At 32.2% G+C, this 22,525-nt stretch overlaps 2 protein-coding genes and 1 pseudogene across 2 annotated transcripts in view; 1 reads left to right on the forward strand and 2 right to left on the reverse strand.

The window, feature by feature from the left end:
- The window catches only part of LOC145254875 (nucleolar protein 58-like), a 34,496-nt gene extending 25,763 nt beyond the window's left edge, over nucleotides 1-8,733 (forward strand). The window contains exons 14-15 of the mRNA XM_080113752.1: nucleotides 26-64; nucleotides 8,594-8,733. Of these exons, the coding sequence (XP_079969878.1) occupies nucleotides 26-64; nucleotides 8,594-8,664 (110 nt within the window). The 3' untranslated portion in view covers nucleotides 8,665-8,733. The remainder of the gene's footprint in view (nucleotides 1-25; nucleotides 65-8,593) is intronic.
- A 6,167-nt stretch (nucleotides 8,734-14,900) lies between these two features.
- Nucleotides 14,901-22,525, reverse strand: part of LOC145254876 (nmrA-like family domain-containing protein 1) — a 43,352-nt gene continuing 35,727 nt past the window's right edge. The window contains exon 6 of the mRNA XM_080113753.1: nucleotides 14,901-18,536. Within this exon, the coding sequence (XP_079969879.1) occupies nucleotides 18,514-18,536 (23 nt within the window). The 3' untranslated portion in view covers nucleotides 14,901-18,513. The remainder of the gene's footprint in view (nucleotides 18,537-22,525) is intronic.
- LOC145255088 (5S ribosomal RNA) lies at nucleotides 20,877-20,995 on the reverse strand (annotated as a pseudogene).

Below are 22,525 nucleotides of genomic sequence, written 5' to 3' on the forward strand. Positions count from 1 at the left end.
TATTTTTTATTTTTTTTTTTTTCAGTTAAAGTAGAAGTAAAAGAAGAAGAAGAGGAGGAAGAAGGTAAGTTATGCTTTTCAGGACCTCCTCCTCCCCCAATTCCAATCACCTTCTCCCTTGTACATTATTTCTTTTATATATCTATCAATTTTTCAAGTCAAATATGAGATTCTGAAAAGGCAGACAAAAGTTAATTTGGATGTAGTAGTACCAGACTGCCTAAATGAATTTTGCACCTTTTTGTTCGTTTTTGGTTTGGATCTTTTTGGTATCTTTACCAATTGACAAACGGTGCCACAGAAAATCTTGCAAGTTATCCTCGGTGGCATTTGTTGTAGTGCTTCTCGCTGGAAAGCTTGCAAACATTTACAACTTGTGGAAAAGAGAGCATTATTTTAGCATAATTTAATAGGATAAGAAATTTGTGATTTAAAAAAGAAACTTATTTTCTATATCTAATTTCTACTTTAAAAAAAAATTGATGTTTTTAATGTGTGCATACCAGCTCCTGTACTTATATACGACCACATTCGTTCTTCATTTTACCAAGTGTTAATCTTTTCTTTTCCTTTGTCAAATATAGAATTTGTAAAATATTTACAATTTCAAGATATTCTTGCCTAAGCAGTCAATACCCCCCCCCCTTTTTTTTTTTTTTTTTCTAAATGTTAGTTTTATCTATATTTTGGGACAAAAGTGTTATTATTCCAGGTGTTTTATCAAATTATTGTTTTTTTTTTCAATGATGTTATTTGATTTTGGTTCATGTGCTCTTCTGTTTTTAAACATGCTCATTTGGGGTAGGCACATCAATTCTGCGGTGCCTTTTGCAGCCCTCATAAAGGATACTGTAATTTCATTTAATGACCCAAATTGCAGTTTTCACAATTAGAACTGTGCTTTTAGAATGTTTCTATTAAAAAAGAATATCACATTTTATTGATTTCAAAAGCAAAACTCCACCCTGGATGACCAAACAACCACTCATAATGTTAAAATATTCCAAAACAAAAACCCACCCATCATTCCTCCATGAGGAACTACCTAATGTCCGGAATACATATAAGGAATACACTGATGGATCAAAGGATGGAGACAAAGTAGGATATCAAAAATATCTCATACTTACAGACTCACTCTCGATACTCATATCACTAAAAGAAAAAAAATGATAAACCCACTTATTACAAAGCTGCTAAACAAAATAGATGCCATAACCATGAAAAAAAAACATCTTTTGCTGAATACCCAGCCATATCAGCATCTATATGAATGAACAAGCAGATAAGGCAGCAAAAGAATCCCTGCAACAAAACCACGTATGTGGAAAAATTTCCCATACAGACCTAAAGACTAAATTAAACATATATTTGAAGAGAAAATGGCAAGAAAACTGGAGCTCATGTACAGAAAATAAATTATTCCAAATAACACCAAATATTGGAACGAGACACACAAAAGTTAACAAGAAAAGAGGTAGTAATGACCAGATTGCGAATAGGTCACACTCACATCTACTGAAAGGGGAGGAGACACCTATCTGTATAACGTGTCAAGAACCCTACACAGTACACCATATACTGACGAACTGCATTGACCTTAAACAAACCCGAACAAAGTATTACCAAGAAAACAATATTAAACAAGATTGATCCCCCAAAAATTATCCATTTTCTGAAAGAGATCAAAATATACACTAAAATATAAAGATCCCCCCCCCCCCCCAAAAAAAAAAACATTAAGAAGAACAAACCAATATATAACACCTCATAACTAACGTTTCGGCATTAAATGACCCCAAAGTGGTTGATATGCTGCAAAACAAACAAAAGCAAAAAATATATGAATAGATTTTAACAAACTAAACATAAATGAAACTTGCCAAAAGAAATGATTGTTGGTGCTTGTTGTATCAGCTGATTGATAAAACGTGACATAATCATGCTGAACCTTTTTAGAAATCATTACATTTAAAATGAATCCCTACTGGATGAACTTTGCACCTTTTATCTTTATTTTTGGTTTGACTCTGTCTTTACCAATTGATAAATGGTGCCACAGAAAATCTTGCAAGTTATCCTCGGTGGCATTTGTTGTAGTGCTTCTCGCTGGAAAGCTTGCAAACATTTACAACTTGTGGAAAAGAGAGCATTATTTTAGCATAATTAATAGAATAAGAAATTTGTGATTAAAAAAGAAACTTATTTTCTATATTTAATTTCTACTTAAAAAAAAAATTGTGATGTTTTTAATGTGTGCATACCAGCTCCTGTACTTATATACGACCACATTCGTTCTTCGTTTTACCAAGTGTTAATCTTTTCTTTTCCTTTGTCAAATATAGAATCTGTAAAATATTTAAAATTTCAAGATATTCTTGCCTAAGCAGTCAATACCCCCCCCCCCTTTTTTTTTTTTTTTTTTTCTAAATGTTAGTTTTATCTATATTTTGGGACTAAAGTGTTATTATTCCAGGTGTTTTATCAAATTATTGTTTTTTTTTTTCAATGATGTTATTTGATTTTGGTTCATGTGCTCTTCTGTTTTTAAACATGCTCATTTGGGGTAGGCACATCAATTCTGCGGTGCCTTTTGCAGCCCTCATAAAGGATACTGTAATTTCATTTAATGACCCAAATTGCAGTTTTCACAATTAGAACTGTGCTTTTAGAATGTTTCTATTAAAAAAGAATATCACATTTTATTGATTTCAAAAGCAAAACTCCACCCTGGATGACAAACAACCACTCATAATGTTAAAATATTCCAAAACAAAAACCCACCCATCATTCCTCCATGAAGAACTAACTAATATCCGGAATACATATAAGGAATACACAGATGGATCAAAAGATGGAGACAAAGTAGGATGCGCAACCATCCACAAAAAAATAAAACTAAAGGAAAGACTCCTAAACAAATCTTCTATTTTCAATGCAGAACCAACATCCATAGATGTGGGACTAAATTTAATAACCAACGATGACCATCAAAAATATCTCATACTTACAGACTCACTCTCGATACTCATATCACTAAAAGAAAAAAAATGATAAACCCACTTATTACAAAGCTGCTAAACAAAAAAGATGCCATAACCATGAAAAAAAAAACATCTTTTGCTGAATACCCAGCCATATCAGCATCTATATGAATGAACAAGCAGATAAGGCAGCAAAAGAATCCCTGCAACAAAACCACGTATGTGGAAAAATTTCCCATACAGACCTAAAGACTAAATTAAACATATATTTGAAGAGAAAATGGCAAGAAAACTGGAGCTCATGTACAGAAAATAAATTATTCCAAATAACACCAAATATTGGAACGAGACACACAAAAGTTAACAAGAAAAGAGGTAGTAATGACCAGATTGCGAATAGGTCACACTCACATCTACTGAAAGGGGAGGAGACACCTATCTGTATAACGTGTCAAGAACCCTACACAGTACACCATATACTGACGAACTGCATTGACCTTAAACAAACCCGAACAAAGTATTACCAAGAAAACAATATTAAACAAGATTGATCCCCCAAAAATTATCCATTTTCTGAAAGAGATCAAAATATACACTAAAATATAAAGACCCCCCCCCCCCCAAAAAAAAACAAAAACATTAAGAACAAACCAATATATAACACCTCATAAGTGGTTGATATGCTGCAAAACAAACAAAAGCAAAAAATATATGAATAGATTTTAACAAACTAAACATAAATGAAACTTGCCAAAAGAAATGATTGTTGGTGCTTGTTGTATCAGCTGATTGATAAAACGTGACATAATCATGCTGAACCTTTTTAGAAATCATTCATTACATTTAAAATGAATCCCTACTGGATGAACTTTGCACCTTTTATCTTTATTTTTGGTTTGACTCTGTCTTTACCAATTGATAAACGGTGCCACAGAAAATCTTGCAAGTTATCCTCGGTGGCATTTGTTGTAGTGCTTTTCGCTGGAAAGCTTGCAAACATTTACAACTTGTGGAAAAGAGAGCATTATTTTAGCATAATTAATAGAATAAGAAATTTGTGATTTAAAAAAGAAACTTATTTTCTATATTTAATTTCTACTTTAAAAACATCACAATTTTTTTTTTATGTGTGCATACCAGCTCCTGTACTTATATATGACCACATTCGTTCATTTTACCAAGTGTTAATCTTTTCTTTTCCTTTGTCAAATATAGAATTTGTAAAATATTTAAAATTTCAAGATATTCTTGCCTTAGCAGTCAATACCCCCCCCCTCCTTTTTTTTTTTTTTTTTTTTTCTAAATGTTAGTTTTATCTATATTTTGGGACTAAAGTGTTATTATTCCAGGTGTTTTATCAAATTATTGTTTTTTTTTTTTTAATGATGTTATTTGATTTTGGTTCATGTGCTCTTCTGTTTTTAAACATGCTCATTTGGGGTAGGCACATTAATTCTGCGGTGCCTTTTGCAGCCCTCATAAAGGATACTGTAATTTCATTTAATGACCCAAATTGCAGTTTTCACAATTAGAACTGTGCTTTTAGAATGTTTCTATTAAAAAAGAATATCACATTTTATTGATGAACTTTGCACCTTTTATCTTTATTTTTGGTTTGACTCTGTGTCTTTACCAATTGATAAACGGTGCCACAGAAAATCTTGCAAGTTATCCTCGGTGGCATTTGTTGTAGTGCTTTTCGCTGGAAAGCTTGCAAACATTTACAACTTGTGGAAAAGAGAGCATTATTTTAGCATAATTAATAGAATAAGAAATTTGTGATTTAAAAAAGAAACTTATTTTCTATATTTAATTTCTACTTTAAAAACATCACAATTTTTTTTTTATGTGTGCATACCAGCTCCTGTACTTATATATGACCACATTCGTTCATTTTACCAAGTGTTAATCTTTTCTTTTCCTTTGTCAAATATAGAATTTGTAAAATATTTAAAATTTCAAGATATTCTTGCCTTAGCAGTCAATACCCCCCCCTCCTTTTTTTTTTTTTTTTTTTCTTTTTCTAAATGTTAGTTTTATCTATATTTTGAGACTAAAGTGTTATTATTCCAGGTGTTTTATCAAATTATTGTTTTTTTTTTTCAATGATGTTATTTGATTTTGGTTCATGTGCTCTTCTGTTTTTAAACATGCTCATTTGGGGTAGGCACATTAATTCTGCGGTGCCTTTTGCAGCCCTCATAAAGGATACTGTAATTTCATTTAATGACCCAAATTGCAGTTTTCACAATTAGAACTGTGCTTTTAGAATGTTTCTATTAAAAAAGAATATCACATTTTATTGATGAACTTTGCACCTTTTATCTTTATTTTTGGTTTGACTCTGTGTCTTTACCAATTGATAAACGGTGCCACAGAAAATCTTGCAAGTTATCCTCGGTGGCATTTGTTGTAGTGCTTCTCGCTGGAAAGCTTGCAAACATTTACAAATCCTAGTTAGAAAATTATATTAAAACTCCTATTTACTTGCTTACTCACTAATGTAAGGAAAATCCAACTCTAAAAAGGATCAACACTCTAATTAGGAAAAATAAAAAAATTGCCTCAATCTCAAAGGATAGTTTTTTCACTGGGACAGAAAAAATGAAACGTATCACAGCCGATACTATACTTAGTTCTGAGCAAAAAAAAAAGGTAAATATTTCATCAGATCTGCCTTATTTCACTTTTCATTTTTATAAGAGACACACTTTGCATTTTTAACCATATTGAATGGACATAGTACCTGTTTTTCTGTGCCAAATGATGATTATTAGTTTAAACATAGGTTTAATCGATCAATGATGACATCTGATCCATCACCCAATAATCTGATGGCGCAAATCGCAAGGATTAAATAACCCATGTAGATGAGTGCAAAATATTCTGATGGATATCATTTCATCTGAAAGTATTAGGTCTTTTTTGTATAGATGTTTATTTATTCTAGTTTGTTAATTTTTAGTAAATATCTTAGAATTTATGTGGGTTTGTTATGTAATGCTTTGCCTGTCTTAAGTATCTTTCCCTACCTTCAGCATCACCTTGTATAATCTACAGTAAGATGTTTTAAAATAAATTCAATTTCCTGTTTCATATATATCACATTCTTTAGTACACAAATCTTTTTCTTTTGCGGCAACATAATTAAATCTTTTCATGTTTTAACTTTTGTTTCACAACTACTTTCAGTTATACAAGTTTCTTATGATTTCAATTTTGATTCTATTGCTGAAGACAAGTATTTCCCCTCCTACTATGCTAATAGTTTTTTTTTTTTCTTAATTCTCATTTCCCGGGTTTAACATAAGTTTCAAATAGTAAGCTTATTATTTAAGCATGCAGATTAAAAATATAGCTTTTCTTGCTTATTGGCCATTAAAGGCTGTATTCACATCCAATGCCACCAGATTTTTGCTGTGAACCGTCCCATTAATGATTTCGGCTCACTTCACCCTGTCAACCTTTCTCAATCCTCTCAAAAGGTTCAGCTGACAATCATTTGTTTATACTTGAGTAGTTTGTAGCTTTGATAATTGGTCACTTTATTAGCTTTTAAAAGAAAGAAAACAACCTTTTGGGGTCGTTTCTTGTCAAATGATGAATGATTTTTTTGAATTTTTCGATAATGATTGTTCATTTAATCTTGATGCCATTACTGATGACAAAAATGTGGTGACCCAACTTTAAACTCCTTGGTTTGCTTTAGTGATACTCTATAATGCTAATGAATTTCAACAGCTATATATTACAGATTATATGAAAGAATTTTATTTATTTATTTTTTTTTTTTTTTTTTTTAAATAAAATTTAACATTTTTGCATGGGGATCACTTTCCTATACAAATTAAACAAAATGAGACCCCACTTCTTGTCGATGTAGCGAGATATGTAATTGTTAACAAGTTTGAGGGTGGAGGCATGGCATAAGTTCCAAACATTTTAAAAATACATAGAAACACTTGAAATGCTGGGGGTGGGGGTTGGAGGTTTCTCTCTCTTTCTCTTTGATTTGCTTTGAAATGGTTTCACCATTAAATATTACTTAATCAGTTATTTCTGGATATTTTTAAAGCTGTTAACACACACACATAACTAGGATGAACCTGTACAATGCACACTTCCTTGAATTTTTTTTTTTTTTTTCTTCAACAGAATAAATCCTTTATGTAAGAGGGGTGTTTCATTTAATCTAATGGCAATGATGTTAAGACCGTTATTATCCACTGTATTCCATATTTTCAATTGTTGCCATGTTTGTTTTTGCGCGTGCAAAATTATTTTCACTGGTCGCCATGTTTGTTAAGCATGCGCATTTAATTTTTGCATGCTTATACATCAATTCTGTATGCTCACTATTCCATAGCTAGCTATAACATATACTGACCTAACAGGTCATCGGTAGTCTGGTATTATAATATAAGGATAAGTGGTGCAATACAAAAGGAGCACCCTCCCTTACATCTGTGTGTAATGGCAACGAAAAGGGAACCTTAACTGATTAATCCTTTTTTTTTTTTTTTTTTTTTTTTTTACACCCAACCAAACATGCAGTTTTAGTATTAAAAAAGTGAGGGTTGACATGTTTGATTTTTACTGTCATTTTAGAGTTGCTTCTTTTAAGAACTTTGAACATTTTCTGTCAAATGATGAATGATTTTTCTGAATTCTTTAATAATGATTCTTTTTTAATCTTGATGCCATTGCTGATGACAGAAAACCTAGAAAAACATTATTTTGCTATGTTAATCTGTTAAACTTGGGAATGTGAATTATCCGCTTGTTTTTATAAGAAAGACCTCTACCAAATTACTAGAGCCTTACTTTTTTCCCCTCCCTGTCTCTCTCCCTTTTTTTTTTTCTTTTAATGACATTTTTATGTAATGTTAATTTTTCTGCAATTAATGGTTGAGCTTACATGACTTGTTTCTTTATCACCACAATTGTAGTTTTTTTTTTTTGTCCGTTTTCTCCACACATACATGGAAACCTGTCCTCCCCTTCTCTAGAAAACTAGTCTTTTTTTTTTTCTTTTTTTTTTTTTAATCAGTTTCTTATCTACCATCATAATGGATCTCTTTCAAATAGTTAACTGACTTGTGGATAGATTTCTTAAGACCATGTCTCTATTTTAATCCATTCAGCCACGTGTTTTACTTTAATTATTTAACTCCTTCTATACACTTTGTCGCATCCAATCAGATCTCACCAATGCACCAGGTTAGTGTGGAAAGCTAAGAGTATTCAATTATTAATTGTATGTAGATAATCCTGTATATCTAATATCACTCAACCTCAAAACCAGATTTCAAACCAAAGAGCCAGAATCTTCCAGATAACATTTTGATGGTAAACACTTAATTGAATCTATTTCCAAATAGTAATAGAAAACAATACTTTTGTTTTCAATATCATCACGACTGTTCTTTTGAAACAGACTAAAATTTAAACTATAGAAATAAAAAAAATAAAAAAATATTTCAAGTTTGATTAAAATGTATTGAGCTGAGTCTTGTTTCAATTTTTTCTTATTTGCATTTAATTTGATACTTTTTAAAATTAACTTTTTTTTTTTTTTTTTTTTTTTTTTTTTTTTTTTTTTTTTTTAGTTGAAGAAACGACAGAAGTGAAAAAGAAAAAGAAGAAAAAGAAAATTAAAGAAGAACCCACTGACGACTAAGATATTCCAAATGTCATATATCACACTTGTATATAGTTTCATAAAAAATATATTGAAAATCAAAGCAAACTTTTTTCTTTTCTTTTTTTTTTTCTTTTCTTCGATCAACAGCGAGTGAAAATTTTTTTTTATCTTATGACATTTTTATATGAAATGTTTTTAACGTGGCGGTTCAAATTCAAATGCTTTATGAAGAGTTAGATGGCATTGGTTTTGTCAAAGAGTTACTTCCTGTCTCCTTCCTTTACGTATGCATTCAGCATCTTTTAATTTTGAATTAGTTGAAACCGATTCAGATTTTTTTTAATCTGTTGGTCATTTTGATCACTGACAAGACAATATACTTGCCATATGTAGTTTTTGGCCAGCTGTTAACAATTTCGTAAAATGCAGAAATTTCATTAGTGCAACATATGCACATCTGACCTATATTCTTGTATGAATGTGAAACGGCGCGATACTGGCTACAGCACAGATAAAAGAAAGTGCGTCCCACATTAATGTTGATGACTTAAAAACCCCCAGACTGATGGTTTTTGCAGTCAAGCACTGAAAAATGATTGGAGGAACTATTAAAGGAACTGGATAAGGTGATGGGAATACAAAAGGAATTAGTTTTATAGATTTGTGGGTTGCAAACAAGAAAAAGGAAAGCTGTTATGCATAACTGATACATCGACAACTAAATTGGCTATTGATTAAGAAAAAGGACAGTACATCTGAGTGATTTGAATGTAATTGATATAATGGAGAAATTATAACAAAAACTTGTTTTGCTTATTTGAAATTTCATGTTGAGAAAAACTCAAGTTGATTTTGAAGTGTAAAGGTTGAATGAAGAACATGTAATCACAGTTGGTAGACTGTTAAAAAAAAATGTGGATGAATGAAAGGATCCTCAGAAGGAAGTGATGACCAAATGCAGGATTTTCTCACTACTGATGCAATTCTCTATCTATATAAAAGCCAAGTACGTCCAAGGATGGAATACTGTTGCCATATCTGGGCAGGAGCTGCTAAAAACAGCCTATCCTGCCTTGACAGAGTACAAAATAGGCTTAGTGGAGGATGCCCTTTTCTTTACCCTGCAACCTCTCTCCCACAGAAGAGACGAGATGTTGCTAGCCTATCCTTGTTTTATCATTATTTTCATGGCAGGTGCTCGTCTGAACTCCAATCTCTGGTCCCCCCTTGCCAATCTTTCACGAAAAACAGCCGTCTAGCTGAATCCACTGTGAAAAATTTCCCCCACTCTATATCTGTGCCTAAATCAAAACGCGGATTCCATGAACAAAGCTTCTTTCTTAGAACTGCACGCCTGTGGAACTCTGTTCCGTCTGCCTGCTTCCCTCCGGACTACAACTTGGATGTCTTCAAGTCCAATGTTAAAAAATTCCTAATGAACCGCCCCCTTAAGTAAACACTTCATCAAATCTCCACATTAACGTAATGTACTTGCAATAACCCTTATCCCTGAGTGGCTTCCGGAAACTCGATGGGAAATGACTGGAGTGTTAGCAATGCTAAACAAGTGATATCACTGAGAAATTGAATATTGTGTTTTTATGGAACTAAGAAAATGGAGAAGTATCTGGTTCAACTATGAAATGAAAAGTGAAACTAAAGGATACTCATACACTCTTCCAGAAATTTTGAAAACTGGTAATGATAGGATTGCAGATTTGACGAATCAGATCATTAAAAAAGGATATATCCTAATGAAGTAAGAACTTAATCTACAAAATGACTTGCTTGAGGTACTAACAAGCAAGATTTGCTAGACTGTCAATACAAGCTTTTCATCAAAGTTTAAAAAAAAAAATTTTTTTTGTTTATATAAGTATATAAAAAATTGCATTAAAAAAAAACGACAAGGGAACATGATTCGATTTATACTGAAATTGAATTTTGGAGAAATACCATGATAATATCTGGAGAACACTTAAGAAATGTAATCTGATAGGCTTTTTGCATAAACTGGTCAATTCAGGTTCAAGTTCATGTTAGAATTAATAGGATATTTCAGTTTTGGAAGAGTACTTGTTTGTAAAACAATGGAATGTCTATTCCATTATTATGGTTATTCAAATGGAGAAATGCCATGGAAAGTGAATATTACCAAGACTAAAGTGTTCAGTTTGTGATAATTATAAGCATTAGGTACACAATAAGTGCAGTGAAGTTATTGAGATTGTCAAGAAGTTTTTGGTGATCGCAGGCAACTTCTGATATTAATCAACAAAACGTTAAACTCTTTGAGGAATGTGATATAAGGAAGTGAAATATGTCCGTTGCATGCAGAGAAATGATCCAATGTGTAATGTGAGACCGGCTTAGATCTGATGACCTCAGTGGAAAATAATATCTAGAGAGTATAAGTTAACGTGTAGAAGAGTACAGAAAATGGACTCTGATTTATGAAAAGAAAGGGTTGTAAAGAGATAGCTTCGAATTTGGGGGGTATCAAAACCAAAGCAAAATATGATGAAAGTAAAAATAAAATAGATAAACCCCATAATTTATTATACCATACCTGTTCACACTGAAACACTTATAATATTCTGTGGATCTTTATTTAAAAAATCTTGTTAAACTTTGACATATTTCCATTCTATGGAGGTCAGGTGCGAACGAACACCCCATAATTTTATTATACCATATTTCTTCAAACTGAAACATAATTATCAAAGTATACTTATGCAGATAGATATGAAAAGTCTTTATTAAAGTTTGTGCCTATTTCCATTCTATGGAGGCCAGGCGCGAACACAGACCCCACAATTTTATTATACCATCCCTATTTAAGTTAAAACATACTTATCAAGGTATTATTATGTACATCTATATCAAAAACACTTATAAACGTTTTTTTATTTTTTTTTTTTATTTCCATACTTTGTGGACCAGGCGCGTACGCAGACCCCACAATTTTAATGAATCATCATTATGCCAGATCAAACATACCCACTCCTGTGTCTCGATACATCTATCATTATATGTGATCAGTTTTCTATAATAGTCAACCATATAGGAGCCTATTCGTGACCAGACACACACAGACGTTCAGCTTTTTATATATATATATATATATATATATGATTGTAACGTCTTGTCATAGGAGTGCCACTCCCTCAGACACTTCAAGTCCATGAGCCCAAATGCCCGATGGAGAAAGATGATGTTACAGAGTCTTAGCTTTGTACGTCTAAGTCTCTCTCACGGTTCAAAATGTTGAGATCCAGCAACAAATTAAACTGCAGATCGGCTTAATGCGGGTACTAGTCTCCTGCTTTATTGTTTTTTAAATCAGAGATTTGCTTCTCCTAGAAAGGTTGCCTTCACCATGGCTTACGGGAGCCCTCTCCACCCCAACACATATATGCATACACACATATACACGGTGCTAGTTGGCCGTTGACCCCGAGAAAAATAAATAAATATATATATATATATATATATATATATATATATACACACACACACACTAGCATGGTTGCCCAGGTATTTGGAGGTGTATGTTGAGCAAAAAAAAAAGTCATTTTTTTTTAACTTTGACTCCTATTATGACCCCTCAAAATTTATTGTTTTGGGCTCAAATCAACTTAAGTTAGATCCATGTCCAAGGAACCTATATCTAAAATTTCAAGTGTGTAGACCGAAAATTGTTGGAGGAGTTTGGTAGAGTTCTCAAAGGTCAAATCGTTGAACTTTTTACCCCTTAATCGCCAAATTTCTGGCCAAAAACCGATCACATCGACTTTTTCCAAATATATAAGAAATTTCGAGTCTGTAGACTAAAAATTGAGTTATTGCATAGGGAAATGTACAGACACACATACACATAGACAGACACTTTTACTTATAAAAGGAAAAATGTGTGTGTGCATTTTTTGTGTATGTCCAGCAAAAGCTTTTGGAGGGGGGGGGGCTTGAGGCGGTAACTCGTTCTTAGAATCTTTTATATTCTACCTAGATTATAACAGGTATGATTTATGAAAGGGGGTGGTGTGTATTTGGGTGACTTTTACACTATTTTCGCGATCCTTTTTACTCTCCGCGTGTTTTTTTGGCTTTGTCATATATAAGCAAAACTGAACTGTAGCAAAATTAGCCTCCCTGGCACTTGTGTTCGAGACGTCCAGAAAGCAACGAAGTTTGATCAATGTGGCCGAAATTCGTCATATCAGACAATTGCTATTTATTACGACACTCCCCTTTAAATGAGGAGCTGGTTTTCCCAAACATCTTGAAAGGAAACAACCAACATATGCAGAAACTGGCTTGCAGCCAAAGTTAAGTGTGTTTCATTTCCTATGGCGTGATCGTTGACCTCATTTAATTCATGCACCTTTCACATCACTTTTTAATCATTTCATTTCACACTTCCGGTTCTCTGCCAGCTAGTATGGCGGTAAGTCATAAGCCTGTTAACCTCAAGGATTCGGGTTTGAGCCTAACTATCTACCAAAACTTTTTTTTTTTTTCTTTACATCTTCAAACACCCGGGCACCTTCATTAGCCTTCTATAATATAAATCTCACCTGTCTGTTGAAATGTATTTTTGTATGTCTGCCTAAAACTTTCAACAGAGGTAACGGATTTTCATGAGATTGGTATCGTTTTCAAGCTCAACCCTTCGCACAACAAATATTGAAAACTTGGCTAAAAGCATTCATTCCTTCACCCTCAACTGGGCACTTTTCTACAGGAAGGGGTCGCTGTTTTTGCCGATATTTTCGAAAGTCATCCACTCTTTTCAATTGACTAGCCTTAGTTTAAACCTATGGCACTTATGGTTTGGCGATGGGTGCAACAGCAAAGACGTCACCTTTTTTTTTTATCTACGTTCTTTTCCTCCTTTGTGATACGAGTTCGAGCCTATCACTTTTTTTTTTTTTTTTTTGCTCAACACACACACCTCTAAACACCCAGGCTAGTAGCAGATAAACCTCAATGTTAATGAAGCCATGCTTGATCTATGTACACACCATTCATTATCAAGCATAAATCGTTTGATCAAACAATTGACTTAGCCAGACATCAAATTCCTGAAAGATGTATATTAGCATTATTGTGAGCAAATCTGATCATAGTGTCAATAATTGGAATTAAACATCACATATTTTGACCTTGTTGCAAGACATGAATTTACTCATTAGAATAAGTTGATGAAATTTAGAAAATTTTATTGCACTAAATTTTTTTATTTGAAAATCATTACATATATAAAAAAAAAAGCTTAGGTTTGAATAGAGAATGGAATTGTGGAAAAAAATTTCTGAAAAAAAAAAAAAAAACTGATCTAATATGTATTCAGAAAAAAAAAAAAAAAAAAAAAAAAAAAGCCATTTTGGACATCCTCCTTAATTTTTGCAAATAACAGGGTCCTGAATAGAAGTGTGTGCCAACCATTTAATGGTCCTACAGTAATCTTGTCAGCATCCAAGAAAGCCTAACTTTTTGAAAAGAACTTTACAGTTAATTCTACCCTATGCGATCATATTTCCTCCTGTGTCTGAAAACATGCTATGCGGCACAAATATCTTTGCATGATGTTGCCAAACTAATCAAAAACCCTGGATTCCAGTAAATTGACAGCATTCCTGTTATAGTCCTCAAAAAGCTTCAACCAGAACTAGCTCCCAAGCTTACAAAGCTGTTTAATTAAGGAGAATTGCTTCCCAACATCCTAGACAATCTCATTAGTATGTCCCGTATTTAAAAATTCAGATGATCAGTCATCTCCTTCTCAATACAGACCAATCAGTCTCCTGTGCGTCATGAGTAAGTTGCTGAAATCTATTAAATAAAGTAATAGTCAACTACCTCAGCAAAACTAACCTCCTTAGTGACATGCAATGTGGTTTCCGTTCTGATGTGCTAACTGTTAGGATTAGCGAATCTCTTGATGGAGGCTTCCTTTCTTGGGCAAATGACATATCAAGGGCCTTTGATAGAGTATGGCTACTCCACAAAATCTCCAGCTACAGTATAGCTAAAAATGTCTTCAATTAAATCATTTCTCTATGATAGGTTCATAAGTGTAGTGCTGGATGGGCAGAAATCAAAAGCTCACAGTATTAATGCTGGAGTCCCTCCTGGACCCAACTCTCTTCTGTACCTACATCGATGATCTCCCAAATCACATCCTTAAAAAATATGAAACATTAACATTTTCACTTTATTCATATAAAAAAGAACAAAAGCCGGTGAAAACAAAAAAAAAAAAAAAAAAGTACATTCTTAAAATATTTTATTTGCAAAGTACAAAAGAAACAGTTATGATTATTTTTCTTACTTCCATAATATAAATTTCACCTGCTTTACAAAATTAGCATGGAGAAAAACCACAAGTGACAGATTGCTGAAATATATGCAAATCAAATGACATTCCTTTATTGGTCGGCCACATTGGAAATTGTACAGATTTTCATCATATCAAACGAAATTCAATTTTCTGCAAAACATCCATTCGATTTTATTACAAAACTTTTTTTTTTTTTCATAGAATCATTCATTGAATTATTTTTCCACAAATATAAATAAATTACTATTTCATATTTCCACATAAAATGTTATAAGAGACATATTTTATGTATCGATTTTCAGTATTTATTTCTAGTGCTCAATATGTAAAGAGAAGGCGAATTAGTAAGTTATGAAAATAAATAAGTGTGTGTGTGTATATATATATATATATATATATATATATATATATGGCAATCAAACTAGGCAGAATTTTCCGTATTTCACCTCCTGTAAGGACTTGTCAGGCTACAATTTTAGCCTTACAGAGACGAAACACAAAATACTGGTCCAATTTGGCTGAAATTGTGTATTGACCTTTATTACAAGTAGAAGTTAAAATAAAACTTTAAAACTCCTAAAAGAAAATAAACAAACTTTCTGATTCTATGTACATTCTTTAGTCTCAATAAAACAAATTCCTAATCCTTTAAGAAAATATCTAATTTTAAATTATTTATATACGAGAAAATTTGTTCTCTATACAAATAATCAGGTTGTACCAAGCATTAAAAAGAAATCAAAGCAGTGCATAAGTTTCAATTTTAGACTACTACAACTGGATTTTGTTTGCTTGTACCCATGAGCATGTGATGAAATTTTGTGATGATATCCAGTAAAACAGAAATGGGGTATAACTGTACAGTGGATTTCACCAAATAGCGTCATTCATTAAACCAAAGAGAGAAAGAGATTCTTTTGTTTAATCAAGACTACCCATGACTGAAAAGAATCACGGGTTGTCTAGTGTGTGTGTGTGCATTATAAAATCATATTCCTGTTTGTTCACAATTTGATTAATACATACAAAAACGTACATTGTTTCAGAAATTAATTTTCATCCTGAAAACAAATTTTTATAAACTTTTATTCCAGCATGATTTTTACATATATACCATTTATTCAAAAGAAACCTACATCAAAGAAGTTACCTCATTTGCATAGAAAATCTATTTGAATAATTAGCTCTGATTAATCGTCATTAGTACTAGAATTATTTAATCTTCTTGTTTAGAAATATCATTTAAAATTGATTTAATTTATTTTTAATCATTTGCTGGCATGAGTTTCGTTTAAAAAACAGAAGTAAGCTTTATTTAAGCTATAAGAGTTGTTTCCTCTTTAAGTTATGAAAATTATTTCCCATTTGATTTTCATAGATGAAGATATGTTTTATGCTCCCATAAATCCAACATGTGGTCCACTTGCAGAAAAATCATAAGTTAGGATATTTGGTGTATCTTTAGTATGTGACTAAACCTTCAGCCCAGCAATGCTGGGTCTATACAGCTTTTATATATTTCCAATTTTATCTGCTTAGTTAAATTTTTTTGAGGAATTGCTCTACAATAGTATTGAGCACTTTTTCAGGTTTTTAATACTTACCACTTTATTATATATATGAATAAATATAAATAATAGCAATTATGAAGAGAAGACATCTTTTTTTTTCCCCCCTTGCTCAAGAGCTTTATCGAAGGATTTTATTATAGGAAATACAAAAAACTGGTGAACTGTGTATATTTAAAATAAAACCAGTATTACAGTACATATATACAATGGAGGAATATCACATCCAAACCTAAGAGACCTCTTTTTTATGTAAAAGTTATAAAAATATGTATATATGGCAATTAAACTCCACATTTACCCCCCTCCCCCCGTAATATCATAAGTTTTATTTTAAATATAGTTGTGCCATTATTATTATTATTATTTTTTTTAATAAAGTCTCTCGATAAAGTTTTTTTTTGGGTGAGGTTGAAACCAGTCGACTGACATTTTTTTTTTTTTTTAGTATTCATGATTAAAAGTAAATGTAAAAACAAAAAAAAAAAGCCTTTCCTTCATAATTACAACAAATGTTGTACTCCTCCAAAATTATGTATAATTTTAAAACTTAGCCCTAAATAGCATTTAATCTGTCATATCAAATTCAGTTTTTGATGAAAAAATCTTTTGATATAGTTGCACTGTATTATTGGCAATAATGTACTTTGCTACAATTTATTTGAAAAATTACTTAAATGAAACATTTTTAAATATATTTCTGATTTCAATGAATCAGAAACCATAATTAAATTATACATTAGGATGTTGACTCTAAAAATTAGAATAAATTACAATCCTGGAGACTTAACTTGTTGGATAAAAAATGTTAGTCGTGCAAGTTCTAATTTCGCTCATGTTGCCTTATACCAGTATTTACCAAGGAATCATTTAATTCTTGCACATATTAATGGTGCCGAAGGTGTTTCAATATTTTTAAATACCCCTTTCAAGGATGAGTTCATCTAAAGTGGAGTTAATCAATGTTTCTTACTCGAGTGCTTTTCCTTTTATACTTTAACTAGCAAGGTTACCCATCATTGCCCAGGGTCATAAAACCAAAATAGAAACGATTTAAAAGTATGTAACATTTTTATATTAAAGCTATCACAGCTACCACTCTCATCCTTCTCTATCTTCTCTTCCCCCTATCCCCCCCCCTGGTTCACCTCTCCTTTATACAATAGATACAATGGAAATAGTTGAAAAACAGACTTCCCTAATGAAACCTGGTCCAATCAATACCCAAAGATTGAATAATTTCGTTTTATTTTTAGATATTATACATCCCAGGTAACACCAATCAAGAAAATATAAACTTTGTGGGTCTTTGCTTAGTAGTTTTGGACTTGTAGCTGGATATACACATACACACAGACAACTGCTCCTTATATAATAGATGACACAAATACATGTTAAAATATTTTTTAGTTCTGGGATATTTTTTAAAAAATTTCATTTTAATTCCTATACTTATCCATAAATTGTAATTAACTGAACATATCACCTATCTCTCACTTGGCTATCTATGTATTTCGTATTGATTCAACCATTTTTTAAATAGTTTTTAATGTCTTTTTAATGCCTCTTAATATTTTTAATGTGTTAAACATTCATAAAAAAAGAGTTCATACACACCGTAAACATATGTAAATTAGATAGCAAAATACTAAGTCACTTTATTTATCCTTATCAATAACATAGAAATAAAAAAGACTACTTTTAATTATACAAAAAATTTCTTAAAAGATGTCACAGTTTATGAATTATTAAATGAAAATGGAACAGTTAGTGGTAGGTATGAGTCATTAGTATGTCTAGTACTATATGTTGAAATGTTTAATATTCTGCTAGGCTACAACAAAAGAATCAAAATAAAAATATTCAACCCTGGATGATATCAGCAGCAGCTTTCAAATAATTTCACTTGTAGATTACAAGTTTCCCCATTGTAAAGTTTTCGTATCAAGAGGAGAGAAGGAATTGTGCTTATGGTCAGCGTTTTGCGTGGCTGTTACCTGAAATAAACAAGAATAAAAATTGTGACCAATTTCTAAGGTGACGAATCAACAGACAGACACAGACACCTTGATCAATATTCAGATTGTGAGGCTAGGGGAAGGCGGGGGTGCACTGACCATGTCCAACTTGTAAAACAAAGATGATAAAGCTGACCAATTCTCAGATGGTAATAAGGTAGGAAACACTAACCAATTTCAGAGTAGAAAGTGGACTTTGAATTTACTTTCACTAACCTTGTAATTTTTCGTCGCCCCCCCCCCCCCTTATTTGTCCTTTAGTTCTCAAGTATTAGTTGTAGCATCTTTCTGAGTTGACCCTCAGGAGTGTCCTCAACTGATCTCTATGTATGGGATACTATGTGATATGCAAAATATAATCTCTTCATAGTGAATAACTGTCCATGCATGGTGACTAGACACACCCTTCTCAAAGGTTGCCTTGTTATCATTCAACCACGGTAGTGGTTGAATATATGCTTAAGTCCGAAATTGAATGAATCGAGACACATTCAAACCCCCACCACTAATTCCGTTCGCAACCAAATTTCAAACAGGTTATATAGTTGGATAGAACACCTCATTAGCTACATTTTGAAAAAAATAATTCGAAAATTGGTTCAGTAGAAAAAAAGTTACAACAAAATATGTGGGTTCACAAACAGGAGAGTAAGTACATAAGTGACTAACGCTTTTTTTATTTTGCATAACTTTTTTTGTATATAAATATTTTTTACTGCGATTTTGCCAATATGACATGTTAGCGTAACGGTTAGAGTACCGGGGGTTGGTGGAAAGATTTTAGGTTCAATCCCGTGTATCGTTTTTTTTTTTATAATTAAAAAACCGAACTTTTTTTTTAATAACTAATTTTTTTTAACTCTCCTTATGATTTTAGAGCAAAAAATGGTGAATTTATCGATTAAAAATATTAGTGAATTCTATGATATACATATTCTTTGAATGAACTCAAATTTTTCGTTATCACATTTGATGAAAAATGTAGTCCCATTTTGGCAATGTGTCTGACCAATGATGCTTTTGAACCCGCGACCAGCACTGCGATGTCATCAGCAGCAGCCTGGGCATAAATATTCCTATTTTTAAACTCCTTTAAAAGAGGATTCAGCATACAGTTCCATAGTAAAGGTGATAAAATCCCACTTTGGGGGTTTCATTTAACTACTTCCCTTTTAAAAGTTGCCCTCAGTAGTTCTACTTGAACTGTTCTGTGCCTCACCATATACTCAATCCATCAGATGAGTACTGGTGGCACATTGAGTTCTCGTAGCGACTTGAACATACTACTGAAGGGTATGTTGTCAAAAGCTCCAACGATATTTAAAAAGACACCGAGTGCATCTTCTTTTTTGTTAGTTTACGCTCTATACAGATCACGAATTCATGAACCGCAGTCTCGGTAGAGACCCTGGCTCGGAACTACTGTGATTGAATGATAAATATTGCATAAATGTGTGTTTGAGAGCTAATTTATTTTTGACAATCATTAATAAATATTATAAATTTATATATTAATACAATAGCAATGCCTGGAAAAATCATGGATTATATGGAAAAATGCGCGCATGAAAAGTAATATTCTTAAGATTTTATTAAACCTGGAAAAGTAAAGGACAAGAAATTCAACCTGGAAAAGTAAAGAACAAGATATTCTAGTAAAGTAAAAAATAAGAATTTTTTAGACTTAAAATATTGCAGCTAAAAATAAAATTTGAATATTGATAAATATTTTATTTATTATTTGCATATGTTGTTGTTTATTGTTGAGTTAGAAAGAATTAAATGATCCTAATTATGATATAATAAAATTATTAATTTTTATGTAAATTATAAAATTATTAATTCCATCTACTAACTAACTAACGAATTAATTTTATTCAAACAATTTTCACTACATAAATATATGCAAATAATAGGGGGGAAATAAGTTCAATCCAGCGACTGACACCCTTTCTAACTCAAAAAAAAGACCCAATCCATCCCATCAGCTTATCACAACATGCTCTAGCAAAGGAAAGTTAATTCTGATTGTACTATTCGATTTGATCTTTCTTCAATTTCCTCTGTAATTTGTAAATGCTAGAAGGCAATAGATGTAGCTCAATTGTGCCAAGAAAATGAAAGGCTTCATCACTGCTTCATATTGTGTGTGCAGTCAGCACCAACCCTATTCAGAGTTTAACCGGCTTCCTCTGAAGGAGGAAGTTTCATGGGAGTATGAAATTCACAAGCGGTCCCCAGTCGCATGTATATCCCCGTTAGGGGAGATGATGAAGTTAGGTTTTTCCAACTTTTTGCAGGGAAGTGTCGATGTCCTTCTACATACAGCACCTGGACTTCCCAAATTGGTCACCCATTTTGGTAATGACCAGGCTCAACATTGCTTAACTTCGGTGATCTGATGGGAACCGGTGTGTCAACGTGATTATGCTGCTTCATATTACTAAATATTAGTAACATTTTAGGGTTCTAAATCTGAAACTGACTCAACCAAAGCGACTGGATTCCTTCTTAGACTTTATAGTGGATAGTGGAGTATAAAACCCAGTGAAGAATTCTTTTTGTTTTATGGAAAAACAAATTAATCCCAATTTCTGCTTTTTAACAAAAAAAGATAACAATCTGATGAAATGTACTCAAATTGAGCTTAGAGTGGAAAACAAGACATAGCATAAAAAAAAGAAAATTTTCAAATTGAAATTTGTTTTACCGAGGCAAATTGTCATTTGGACGTTCAATCTTTGTGTACAATCATCAAATCTTAATAGCAATGTCCACTCATTAAGTCCAACCCTTCCTCATTGTAATAGGGGTGATGGCAATATGGTAGTGTCAGAGCTAAAACAGGTTCTGGTGAAAATCCAAGAGTTAATATCAGGATCCGATGTCCTTTGGTCATCTCTGCTTTTTGTGGCAAATAAAGACGTATCAGCTAAGAAACTGCAAATCAATGGCGTGAAGGTGGCAACATTGCTTCTGCGACATTCTTTTGTATGTTCTGAGCCAAACTTTCCCAAACTTCATGTGCAACCATTGAGTCTTGCTCTCAGTGTCGAGAGTCAAATCCTGAAATTTTGCAGGTTAACAAATAGCTGCAACCAATGAAGAGACTAAAATGCAGACCAGGCAATCCAGAGACATGATCTTTGTAAGTTGAATGCAGAAACCCAATTCACTTAACAGTAGTTTTCAAAGATTTTTTATTTTTTCTTACTTTGTAAATAAACAACAAACAAAATTATTTTCAATATAAGAATTCTTTACCTACAAAAAAATTAAAATAATTTTTTTTTTAAATAGTTCAATTTTTGGCATGGTGACTCAAATAATCATAAATGATTAAAATTATACTGCATTTTGATAATAATTAGGTAAAATTTATTTTAAATTTTATTTGTTGGGACCCACAGAAATTTCGTTTTTTTTCATCTATCTACAGAATATTTTTATTAATATAATTTTTCTCTTGTAATAATGTCTATAAGGTTTAATATTATTAAGCAAAAATTGTCTCTTTCCAGAAAAGTAATTGTCATTGTTAGCTAAACACTGTTTAAATTTGTTGCTTCATTTATTTTATTTTTTTTACATGGAGATCACCACTTATCAAGGCCCGGAAGCCACTCGAGGATAAGGGTTATTGCGTGGGATAGTATCGTAGTAATCATTAGTATTGGAGTATTGGAGATTTGATAAAGTGTCTTACTTAAGGAGGCGATTCATCAGGAATTTGTTTATGTTGGACTTGAAGACATCCAAGTTGTAGTCAGGTGGGAAACAGGCAAACGGAAGAGAGTTCCACAGGCATGCACTTCTAAGAAAAAAGCTTTGGTCATGGAATTTACGTTTTGATTTAGGCACAGATAAAGAGTGGGGAAACTTACTGACAGTGGTTTCAGCTAGACGAGTGTTTTTCATAAAAGATTGGCAAGGGGGGACCAGAGATTGGAACGCGGATGAACACTTGC

The sequence above is a fragment of the Euprymna scolopes genome, chromosome 30 (assembly GCF_053919585.1).
Source record: "Euprymna scolopes isolate OS-2025 chromosome 30, ASM5391958v1, whole genome shotgun sequence".
NCBI classification, from domain to species: domain Eukaryota; kingdom Metazoa; phylum Mollusca; class Cephalopoda; order Sepiida; family Sepiolidae; genus Euprymna; species Euprymna scolopes.